This window comes from Pterocles gutturalis, unplaced genomic scaffold (assembly GCF_000699245.1).
Source record: "Pterocles gutturalis isolate BGI_N339 unplaced genomic scaffold, ASM69924v1 scaffold47961, whole genome shotgun sequence".
Lineage (NCBI taxonomy): Eukaryota > Metazoa > Chordata > Aves > Pterocliformes > Pteroclidae > Pterocles > Pterocles gutturalis.
The window spans coordinates 1-12872 of NW_010099580.1; the positions used below are offsets into that span (position 1 = coordinate 1).

General features: G+C 40.8%; 1 protein-coding gene across 1 annotated transcript in view; it reads left to right on the top strand.

The window, feature by feature from the left end:
- Window positions 1-1096: 1096 nt before the first annotated feature.
- MLIP (muscular LMNA-interacting protein) overlaps window positions 1097-12872 on the top strand; it is a gene marked incomplete at both ends in the record, with an annotated part of 28885 nt that continues 17109 nt past the window's right edge. The window contains 2 exons of the mRNA XM_010076632.1: window positions 1097-1255; window positions 3268-3636. Coding sequence (XP_010074934.1) covers window positions 1097-1255; window positions 3268-3636 — 528 coding nt within the window. The remainder of the gene's footprint in view (window positions 1256-3267; window positions 3637-12872) is intronic.

The following is a 12872-nucleotide window of genomic DNA, read 5'->3' on the forward strand; positions in this document are numbered from 1 at the left end:
TATGATTCTATGATTCTGTGATTCTTTGAATGTATTCCATAATTCTACTCTATTCCATAATTTACTTTAAACAAGTAAGCCAAAAAAACCTATCAAAGCAGTGGTCGTCTTTTCTCTATGATTCTATATAGTTCATGGCTGTGCATATTAGAGTTCATTGACAACACAATTAACTGCCATAAGCTTTAAATCAGACGATGAAACAAGGAAAAATCTGTAAGTTATGTAGCTTTGAATCAGAAAGGATTTTCCACACCAACAAGTAGTGTGAAAGACATCATATTAGGCTCTGGCAAAGCAACTGATAGTTTTACCATTGTGTGGACTGCTTTTTCCTGTCCAGTATCTCCTCCGAAGGACATGGAAGTGATGGGAGAACACTGTGACAAAATTGGATGTTTAGGTGAAATTGCCTTCTTTTAGTCTTTCTTCTGTTCAGTGCATTCAAGCCCTATGTACGCAGTCCTAGCGAGAATGCAAGTTGGGGAGGGAGAAATAAGAAGAAAGGCACACAATTAGTTGGTGTATGTGAGTTGGTGTATGTGGCTGAATGGTTCAAAAAAATGGGAGAAAATCCTTTCCTTGAATCAGAGTTCGTCCCAGATGTTGTTCAGAATTAGCTGCATTTTCATTAGAAAATGTAAACATGTTTTCCTTTTTTTTTGCAGAGCAAAGGTTTTTCCAATTTGTTTTTAGTTGTTAAGCAAATACTCTAGGGGCCAGAGTATTATGATGAGACACAGTGGTATAATTACACTGTTTTACTGAAGTGGAGTTAAACAAAGATAAACGTAGCCTTTAAACAAATTGAATATGATTTTTGGTTTCTGGTATGGAAAATGGAAAGAATAACAAAGAATTTAAAAAATTTTCTCCTGTCTGCTGTGCCACACCTTTAGAATATATAAGATGATGATGGGTATAATCAAGGCACTATACTGTCAGTTAAAGACCTTAATATGAAACAACCCAATGACCAGTATAGTTGTTAATAGACTTGTAAGTTATGTAGATGAAGTAAATGTTGTTTCAACCCTGACAAACACATAATTTTTTATTTGGACAAAAAAAGTTGAACTAATTTTGTGTTTTGTAGGTCACTTCTCAAGAATCTGGAACCAAACCATTGACCTTCACATTCATACCATCCATTGGAAGACTTCCAACTCATTTTGAGGTTGTAGATATCTCTAAGTTCCTTGTGACAATTCCAGAGGAGCCAAAGGATCTGAGCAAACAAGAAATAATAAATAAGGTAGATTTTTGTTTGTGCCAATTTTTCCAGTCTTTCAAAAGATACAGAAAATTTTGTCCTGAGCATTGCTGAACTGAAGCTCTTCCCCTCAAACTGTTTCCTGGCTTGTGTTTGGTTTTAATTACCAAGCCTACCAGAGATGCAGGATCATTACACAAGAGAAGGCTGTTGTCTCCTCAACAGCCTGTTTTGCCATTGGCAGAGTTTTTAGTGGAAGAAGAACCCTTTCCCATCTCTATACCAACCTCTGTCAGTCATGCAAGGCTATATTCTTGGCAGATGAGGGGTAATTCCTTCCTGATCTTCGTGGGAGCAAGGGTGGTGTGTGAGGACTGTTACACGTGGGAATTGACTAAGAGTTGGTCACTGGATCCTGGTTTCAATAAATGCCAGTGCTGTGGCTTCCAGCAAAGGTGACAATCCCTTTCACAGCTGCGTAGTAATGCATCAAAGCAGAAGCTTGCTTTTTGTTTTTGAAAGCTTGCCGTCATGATTTCCTCTGACAGTGAAGCACACCATTCCTGGTTCTTCCTTTGGCCAGCCCACAGTGTATGTTATTTCTTTCCTGCCTCACAACACTTAACAGCCTCTTATTTCATTACATGCTGCTTGAAAGGAAACTGCAGCCCTGAGGTTAATATTAATGCTAATGGTGATTCTACTCTTATGTAACAGCTCCTTCCCTGGGACATTGCTGGGGCTGCAGTTCTTGATGTTCCTCCATGTAATAAACTTTTCACAGGAGTTCACAGTCCTCTGACCTGAACATGCTCCAGCATTTTCAGTGGCCTATCTGACTTAGAAAGAGGTTGGTCTGGGCTGGGAATTAATGTGTTTGAAGAGACGTGACCTGGAATATTTTCCTCGGGCTGTTTAAATCACTAGTTACATTTCCAGCCACTCAGTATTGGTTTCGATAAGTAATGCCCCAGGTAAAGCAGCATCAGGTCTTCTGTACATCTGTCTCCTTATGTTTCTCTATAGGCAGAAAAAACTTTGCTGGCAGGTCATGTAGCACTGAGGCATTCATAGCATCAATTACTACCTTTTCTAAAATGTCAAGAACCTGGACAAAATTAGAAAAACCCAGCCAACATCAGATAATGAAAATGACACTTCTGAAGTCACACTAGTGGTATCTCCTTTACAGTAAAATACCATTTTAAAGAACTGAGTTCTAGGGACGTATGGAGCTGCAAGTGAAGTGAAAAGTTCTAATTTATTCCTCAGGCAGGATTCAATTATGAGCCCCATCTACAAGCTTTATCTTGCAGTACAAAATATATCTATACTTTTACCTGATTCCTCCTTCAAGAGAAATATTATTTACCATAGCAGTTTCAATATTGAATGGTTTAGTGATGTGCATGTCACATGCCCAGCTTGCACTACACCTGCTCTCATCTGAAGCATGCTTGAGAAGTTACCCAGTGGAAGTGGAAACTGTAGAAAATACAAAAAAACAATTGTGTTCTGTGCTGGGATGCTTGAACATACAGTAAAGCTCTCTGACCTCAGATTCTTTGTCTGCTGTCTTCAGAGAATTCCCTGTCTTAAAGGCCTTTGTTTCTTCATTAATATGTATAGGTTTTGTCCCAGATTTGTCTGTCAGACTCATCTGAGGAGCATTGTCTGCTCCCGTGGATCCCACAGTTGGGATGCCTTCCCATCATGTCTGCACAGTGTGGTCTGACAGCTCATTTGGCTTGACTGCACCCTCCTTTTCAGTTCCCGCACCAGCCCCGGGCTTTGGCCGTTGCTGCTTTCGGAGTCCCTTGTTGCTCTGCAAGTTGCCGGGAAGGCAGCCCCACAGCATCAGCCTGGGGGCTGGAGGTGGGGGGCTCCCTGGGGAGTGGGTTTCAGCTGGAGGCTCATGCCCAAATTCTTCTTTTGCCCTCTGTGCTTTTGGTAGCATAGCGCCAGCCACAGCTGCAAGCCAAAATTACTTTGCATTTTGGGGAACACAAATAAAATACAGCTAATCTGGATCTTTTTCCTTGTATCTTTTGCAGTCGAACACAGTCTCTGATGAGCTGGCCTTAAAGAGCGGGGCCAGACAAGACTGTGTGTCCACCGTCCATACAGACAGTACCGGAACGGCTTTCCAGTCCCTGGGGCATAACTCTAGCAAAGGAGAAATGCAGGAGAATGACCTTTTTAAGGCTGAGTTTATCCTGATTACGGACTCTGGTGATGAAGATGAAGTAGTCGCTGCCTCAAATGACACTCATCGGACTCCCAATGGCTACGGTCCCATCAGTGCTCAGCTGCTGGCCACATCCCACGTTTCCCCTGACAGTGGGGCAGGGAAACCTCCTGGTGATGGACACATTCCAGGTGCTGCGCTTTCCCACAGCACTGCTGATCTGCAGAAACGTCAGGTAACCTGCTCTTTAAACTCTAGAGGTAGCCTTTGCTTTCTAAAGTTTTCAGGACAATCATTTGGTAAAGCAGCTTGGCCAATTTATTCTTTAATTAGCACTTTTGTTGGCCATTCCTGTAATGTTTGGACTTTGTTTCAACCCCTCTGACCTACTGTGTCTCCATATGGCTCTGTTGTATAAACGGAGCAGGTAATGCAGGTCTGTTGTTCTTTCCTTTAAGAGCAGCTCATCATGACAGCAAGCTAATCAGAAGGTGCTGCATTCCTAGTTAGTCTAAATTGGCTAAGGTCATTGAAATCAATGGAGCCTGTAGATCATTTGAATTATTAGCATCAGACTTCCCAGACCTATTTTTTTCTCAGCACCCGCTGCAGCCTTTTATGCTAGAGAAAGAATCTGTAAAAATCCTGTTATTCTGATTGTTAGTTAACACTGACTGCACAGGTATAAAGAACTAATGAAGCTGAAAGGTCCCTTTTATGTTGATCTTTATAGGGCACATCTATTGATTTATTGAAATTTTAAATTGCCAATGGGAGAATTCAAAAAAGAGTCTTTGAAATGTTTCATTTTCAAAATGTGTCAATCATCATGAGTCATCTCATCTAATCTCATTTTAGAAAGAGCACTGACAGTTTTCAAGGATGTATATGCAGTGGAAAACTCTACCTTATAGTAAAATAGGTGTCAATCTAATTTACTGCATGAAAAGTTAATATCTCTCATCTTAGAAAGAGCACTGACAGTTTTCAAGGATGTATATGCAGTGGAAAACTCTACCTTATAGTAAAATAGCAACATCTTTCTCACATGGAATAAATTCAGACATTTCATTTGACCTCAGCAGGGTTTCTATCTGTTGAATATGACATTCTTCATCAATCATTTAAAAATAGTTGGGCATGGCTACTTTGTCTCTGAAAACGAATCGGACTTCCTCTTCTGTGTTGATATACTTGTACTTCTCAATTTTTCATCAACTTCAGAGTCAATTTTTGACTGAGGAAATTGTGAATAAGAAATCCAATCTGGTTTGGGATTTACAGTATTATACAATATTAATCTCTTCCAAGAAACTCCCAGTGAAGTCAGTGAGAATTTTACCTGAGGATGGAATAAAGGTATAGAGGAATACATTTAGGGGAAGCAGCTTGCAAAAGAGTAATTGTTGTAGAGAAATATAAATTTACTTCAGCAATATTCAGTATGCAGATTCTGCCAGGCTTACTTGGATGGATTTTTGGTATGATTATGCTGAAAATATCATATGCTGTAGCTTTCCTAAGCTTTTGATGACTTGACAAGTTAGCAGAGATTTACCTGGTAAAGTAGCAGAAAATACAGTTTGCACAGAACAAGGAATTTAAACCCAATTTTACTAGGTATTCACCTGAATGTGAAGAGAGATAGCATGTTGTATGGGTAATGCACATCTCATAATTATTCTTAAATCATAGTTTTTCAAGACTCTAAGTACTTCCTCAGTCTTCCTTTTCTAAATATCTCTAGCCATCTCATCTCTTCATAAGAAGAAGTTTTTTACTAAGTTGCTTTTCACTGATGTTATGATTCTTCTTCAGTGTTTCCTTGAGCATCTCTCTTTCTGAGTTACCATCTATTGAAGTATCATCAGTTCAGAAATGAAGGAAAATTAATTATTAAATAGAAGAATTCTTTATCTGTTGGTACATTTCCTGGGTACAAAGGATTTCATATAGGGGCTACCTTGTCAGTTCTAGGATTATAATGGCAGTGTCATGTCCCACTTAACAGTTATTACATATAACATTATGTTCATTGAAAAGCATAATTAGACTATGGGTTTCCTGTCAGAGATTATAAAAACAAGAACCGACACTGGGAACTTATGTTTTACAGAGGATCATTCTAACTGAACCAGAGGGCTTCTACAGCTTAATTCATTTGTGACTTTGCTTAAAGGAAAGAAAAAAAAAAGAAAAGTATTGAAAAAATGGAAGCTTCTATTGCTCTTTGAGGCATAAAGGTCCTGACTGATGTTGGAAAATGCTATGCAATATTCAAAGTCTGAAAAAAAAGAACAGTTAAAAAACATCACTTATTCTGGTCGTATTTGGAACTTTTTGGTGATAGTTTACTGCTTCTACATTGTGCTTTTTTTTTTTTTTTATGTAAAGAGAGTCTAGTCATGCAAGGGAGGGGCAGATTGACTTCTGCCCTCAGTAGTGCAGCCTTTGGGGGAGGGGGGATGTGTCTGCTCCCGTGCATACCAGGACATTAACTCAGTTTGGAGGCACTTCTTGACTCACTGTGGGGGATCAATAGCCAGAAGGCTTTTTTAGCTAGTCAAAGTCGTTTGGCATTTCTCTGTCCAGTGCGTGTCATCTGGTTTGGCTTTTCCAGACAAATCAGTCAGAGTCCCTACAAACTCCTGCTGTCACCAGGAAGAATGAACCTTCCTTGTTGGGAGAAACCAGGCTGTTCTGAATGGCATCTGTGTTAACTGGGCCCCAGCTTGCAAGCTGATTTACTGTGCTGTCTCCAGAGATTTTGTCAAGCTGTCCAGTCTCCAGTGCTTCCTTCTGTCTCTGGCTTTCAGGTTGCAGGCTGCAGTAGGGAATTTATTTTTTCCTATCTATAATCACATGCTACTGAGATCAAAGCATGGCTAACTGGCTCCAAGACCAGGTCTGCATCATGCCACATCCTCTCTCAGATAAGACTTTTGCCTGTTGGTCTCTCAATTCGTCACACTAAAAAATTTGACCTGTCCAGCTATCAGGACCTTGCTGTGTAAGTAACCGCATTTTTTATGCCCTTCTGAAACAACGTCATCTCACCAGAAAGACCACTTGCCTTGTGTCCAGCTCAGCTCAGCCATTTCAAACATGCTGACGGTCTCCTGGGCAAGGCTCAATACTAAGATTATAACCTCTTTGATTTTTCTGGGATCATCATCTATGAGGCAGCAAGATCTTTTTCAAGTTCCTTGATCCCTTCATGCCAGGGTAACCTTGCCACCTATTTCAACTTTATATGCTCTTGGGAAATGTATATCTGAGGCGTTCCTGAGAAGAGAAGAAGGCTTGCAGTTAAATTACATGCCAAGAGAAGGCAAATCTACTTCTGTCACTTACTTCCTCTTCACTAATCCCGTACAACTACAGAAGTGCCTTAAACCAATAGAGAAGCTGGACAGAAAAGAAAGGCAAAAGAAATCCCATTGATAGATGGAAGTTCTTATAACTCATCTACTGGCACTGGTGAGGCTGCACCTGTAAAACCATGCTCAGTTTCGTGGCCCCTCACCCTAAAACTCAAGAAAGATGTGAAGAAGGGAATGGGGTTTAGCATAAAGCTATAAAGGTGGACAGGGCACATATGTGCTGAGGCTGAGGGAGGTGGCTTTGTTTACTCTCACCAAGAGGCAGTCAAAGAGGTATCTAGGAACAGCCCACAACTATTTGAAGGGCGGTTACAGAGATGACAGAGCCAAACTCTTCTCCATAGTGTCAGGTGAGACAGCAATGGCTGCAAATTGACGTGTGGGAAGTCCCAGCTGGACACCTGGAGGAGATTCCTCACTGGGAGGTGCTGTGGCACTGACACAGGCTGCCCACGGGTGCTGGAGCCACCTCCATTAGGGGCTTTAGAGACTGGGTGAGACACAACCACAGCTGACCTGACCTGCTGGTGTTGGCGAGAGCCCTGCTTTGACTAGGAGGCTTGGGCTAGATGACCTCGAGAATTCACTTCCAACCAACTTTGATATGATTCTCTCATCATGTAAATAAGAGGGTAATGATCTAGAGACGTAGCAAATACTGTAATACAGTAACAAAATCTTTTCAGAAGACTTGAATAATGGCTCAATTAGCTCAGCAAGTAAATGTTCAGTGGTGTTCAAACTAGAAGAAGACTATGGCAAAATGTCTTTATCATGCTTGCAGGAGCGTATTTATCATCTGCTACCATGAACATTTTCCTAGCTGCTTATAAATCTTTCTTATTAAAATTTAACTAATTAGAAGTCATTGCACATCCTGCTCTTTCATTATGGAGTTTCATATTCCTTCCTCATTTTCTTTTAATTTCTTGTCTTTGTAAGAAAAAATTATCTATTCTGTTTTGAAATATAGAGATTTAATTCCCCAGTTTTGTTTTGGTAGTTGATCAACTTCTAGAACTCACTATTAAATTCATCAGGCCGCTCCAAATTATCAGATGGATTACCATGTTGCTTTTTAACTTGTTAAATAATTTTCTGTTTCATGACATATTTAATAACAATTTTTACAATGCTTAAATATTGGTAAATTATTATCAATTTCCAGTATTTTTTAAAATTCTTAATTATAATTTTTTTCAGAGAGTCAAAATTTCTTAATCCGATAGAACATATGGTACAATGGTATAATGGAAATTTATTTTTATATTCTAATATTTGCACTGTATACATCCATTGGCTTTCCACTTTGAAATGGGACACCTTAACACACACAGAAAATAAGGGGAAATTAGTGTGGTTGTAAAGGCATTCTGATGGTTGGTGTTTATTTCTATAAATCAAGGCATTGCCCTGGCTTTTCTGAAGATATCTAATATAGAAAGTATCTTCTGTTTACAAGGCTTGCTATTTTTTGGTATCATTAAAAAAAGAGCTCACTTGTTTTTAGTTATACGGGCTAATAGGGTTCTGCTGTGCTTATTTAGCCCATATTTAGCATTTTAGATAGAGTTTAACCTTTTAAAGCCTTTAAGTCTTGCTCTCCTGTCACAGCTTCTTCCAGCACATGCTCTCACTTGAAAATTATGTTTCATACCTATTTTTATGATGTATCAATACTATAAGGTATAATAATAATAATAATGATAATGACGATGATAATAACAACAATAATTCCTCTCTCTTAAGGGGAAGATATTTGTATTAAAAAATACAATTCATAAGCTGAGCCAAAATCATGTGCAAGTTGTGTATGTAGAAACTGGATGTTATAATTTTCTTTTATAGAATTGCATAATCTTTTCTGGGCATCAGATGATAGATAAATACGTGTTTTTGTATTTATATGAAGTTTGTAAGCATTAGAGTCAATTTCCCTGATTTCAAATTCATCAGTAGAAAGTTAGGTGACAATTTGTAACCTTTTGGTTTTACAGTTGACTTAGCTCACTATTTCATACTGATATGTTTTATTCATATTGTGTATATCCTAGTTTTTAATTTCAGCTTTATAATAACTTGGAAGATTTTGAGAGAACTTCTTTCTTTAGAAGCATAAAACTGTATAAAAGCTTGATAATATACTTGTATGCTCTAATTAGTTTTGACAAATCCTAATTAGAATAGACCTAAGAAAAAAGGCACTCATGAAAGAGCTCATTACTGTTTTATTAGTGTGTATTGTAAGATTGTGGAGAAGGGGATAAGGACTCTCATATGCCTGGAAACTGTCAAATGCACTGCTCTGTGAATGACAAGAAAAGTGAAAAACAAACTGGATGTCTGATTTAAGTAGTTGTGAGCAAATTTCTTGTTCTGATATCACAGTGCTGCAGAAGGTGTTGTTTACTGAATTAGAAAAGGAGTACTTGACTTGAATCTCATATACAGAAAGGCTACTTTCCACTGAACTGGTAAAGTGAGGTGGGACAGTATTGCAATTTTCTCACTTTCCATTGTGTTTATACAACGTGAATAGCATCACATGATTCTGGACACTGATGGCTCAACTGTCTTGGGTTTTACCTAAAATGAAAAATACAGTAGCCTTGAACCTTATGTCAACAAAAGTGAGGTCTCATAAACATAAAGTAACACATAACTTGTCTGCACTTGCTCACCACCCTGAGAGCCATATCCATCAGGCTGTACCCCTGAGTTTAACAGAGCCCTGTGCTTTTAACTCACAGAGCAGTACTAATGGAAATACTATATGCATGACCACAGGACTGAAATGTGGGGTACTTAACAGTTCCACAGGTTCCACCTACATTAACATTTCTGTTTTTCTTTTTTCTCCAGTTAATTTCTACTCTTTCCATCTCTGATCATCTTTCCTCTAAACCACCTGCTGCCCACTTAATTTCTTCAGCTAATCAGAACGTAGCGTGTGGTGCCATGGTTAACCTGAATCAAGCCTCTTCGCTGGAAGACTCTCATAACAACTGGCAGTCAGCAACTGGGTTTTCTAAGCAAGATTCATCTCTCTACTTTCAGTCTGCTTCCCGTAGTTCACCTCCCTCCATGTCTAAAATATCCTCTCCTGCATCAAACAGTTGTTACTCCACTTCTCGACTGTATGATAATCTACAAACACCAAGTCCCTATACCTCTGGCTGTGTTTGCAAAATGGGAGACTTAACCACATCCTCTGTTCCAGCAAAAAGCCCAAGTCTTTCCCCTGATCCTCCACGTTCAGCTGAAATTCAAGGATCTTCAGCTCAGTCTTCACCCCTCAGTTCTTCCAAAAGATCTAACGCTTTATCTCCTGTCCCTGTACATATAATAACACATTCATTATCTCCTAGCCCTAAACCTTTGTCTCCACCCTCCCTTCATGGCTCCTCGTCGACTATATGTAGTATAAATGAGCCTTGCACACAAGTGTCATCTAGAGGAAATTTAGCAATGTCAGGAGTCAGATCCTCTCTGCCAACCAGACTGACCCTCTTAACTGCTATTTTGAGATCAGGCTCTTCTCAGAAGAGACCGCTTTCTCCTGCTTCATGTCCCACGTTTTCTCCTAGCTCCCTTGGTTCCTCAACGCTCGCAATAGATCAAAAGTCCAAAACAACTCCCCCAACCCCCAAGAAATCTGTCTCAAGCCCTCCTATAAGGCCAGATTCTCCCAGCAGAGAGCAATATTGTCTTTCAGGATGGGCTCGGCATCTACCTTTACCTCCAAAGCCTCGTCCCACTGCTCGGGTGAGATCCCCTTCTCCTAAAAAGCACGTTCCAGTCAGAACGCTTTCTCCGGGCTCCCAAAGTCCTCTGTCATCCCCCACCTCCTCCCACAGAAAATCAGCTGCCTCTCCAGGTCTTCAGTCTACGCGGACTCCTCCGTGTGCCCCAGCATCCTCTTCCCCTGTACACCCTGCATCTCCCTCCCCAGAGGGGCTGTGGTGTGCTGCCTCCAGGTCCCGGGCACCTCAGCAGTCTCAGAGAGTACACACCTACTCACCCATCTTCACCTGCCGGTCATATCCTTTGCTTTCTTCTGCCAGGCTTAGTGGCATATCCTCCCCCACCCTAGAAAAACACTCATCTCCTTCCCCAAGTCTCCTGCATTCAGCTTCTAGATCTAAATCAGATTCATCCCAAAGGTCTGTTCAGGAGATGAGTGCCTCCTCTCCTACCCCTCCCAGTGTCTCAAAGCACTGGTCTCTCTCACGGCCTCATTCTACTCCACTGGTTCTACAAACTGATGTTATTAATTCCCGTCCACTGCAGCTTAATTCTTCACTGGTGCACACAAATTATAGGTCTAATTCCTCCTCTCCAAGACCTGAGCAGTCTGCCACCTCACCGGTGTTAAAGTGCAGATCTCCTGTCTCAGACAATTCACCAGGCACACTGCCATCAAGACCCAGAGTGCTGACTTCACCACAGTCTTTTTCCCTGCTTCCTGACCATGAAAACATCAAACCCAAGGTACTCTTGGTGCATGCTTATTTTCTAATAGTTCTTTGTTCCTGCAGGAAAAATCACGTCCGTGTTGCAAAAGGCTGGTAAAATAAATGAGCTGTGGAAAAAATGTTTAAGAAGGAACTGGGTTTGTATTGATAGTGAAAATAGTGAAGACTAAATCCTATCATATAAAACTGCTAGCAATGTGTTCTGTATGGGGAAGATGCTGTAGGAATCCTTTAGCATAAAAATAGAATACTTTATTCATGAGTGGGAATAGATACTACTGAAGATGGATTTGTGTCCAGTGGCTCCGACATACATTGCTGCACTTACTTTTGAAGCTCACCTAAAACACTGTTGTTTCAAAAATAAACCATAAGTCATGTTCTATACACCCCACGCTAATTGAAATCCACATGTATTCCCACTGAAAATAATAGAAGTATGGCGATCTTAGGTGCAGGGCTCAACTAGAAGTAGCTTAATCTGCTTGATGTGAACTGGCTGTTCCACTGACAACTGATTCCCAAGCACTGTCCTGCCTGTCCTCCCCACTCCCCAGGAGGCTGCACTCACCCCAGCCACTCTGTCTGTCTCTGGGACCAGCCCAGAGGCGTGGCTGAGCTCAGTCTGAGCAGGGACTTTGGGGCCAAGAGCCAGAAAGTGAAGATAAGGACAGTCTCCGACTTCCTTGCTTTCTTTCCTACTTCTGTCATCTTGTTGTGCTAGACAGAGGGTGAGGAAAAAAAAAAAAAAAGCCAAGCTTCCTACAACATGGGCCACTGCAAATATGAAAGTCTCACACTTGGTGCATCAGTCACGCTCCTGCTGTTTGTCATCCACCCAAAGGTGAGTGAGTCCCAGCAGAGTGAGAATAAGCAACGACGGCAGTTGCTGCAGGAGGGCTTGGGAACCAGTCACACTTTGAAGGTAACGTTAAAGCTCAAGACGGGGTACAGGAAGGAAAGGAAAGCTGATCAAAAAACATGCAGCAGGTAGATGAAAACAAAAGAAACTGCTACACATAAAGGCAGAGCTGGTGGCAGAAGACATCAGAGCTGCAGAAGACTTTCCAGCCCCTTTTATCTCACCTCTGCACTCTGTGCTTCCTTTGTGCCTCCTCTTGCTGATATCAGAGCTCTGCCCATCACAGAAAGGCCATTGTAGTTTATTGATTTATTTCTTCACAGCACAAAATTACAGCCTGGTCTGCCAGATCAAGTTGTGTCAGTTGTGTTCCCAACAGCTTGGCCGTGGCAGGGGTGACCTGAGCTGCTTGGAAAATGTTAATTGAAAATGAGAGTTTTAAATCAGCACAAAGCAGCAAATGACATGAATCGTTCTTTTAAAAACCAAACAAGCCAAGAGGAACCATTGTGCCAAGCACAGCTGTACAGTGTTGCTACACCCTGTCAGTATTACTTAATGAAACAAAAAGAGAAATGAAATTGTAGAAATTCCAAGAAAAAAGCCCCCGAGACAAAATCGGAAGGCATGACTGAGCCTGCAGATTGCAAAGCATTGTGTTTTCTGATAGCGAGTGCAACAAGCACTGTGAGAGTCTCTGGCAGTAAGGAAATGCTCTGCTTGTGACACAGCTATTGCCTGGGTTCGTATC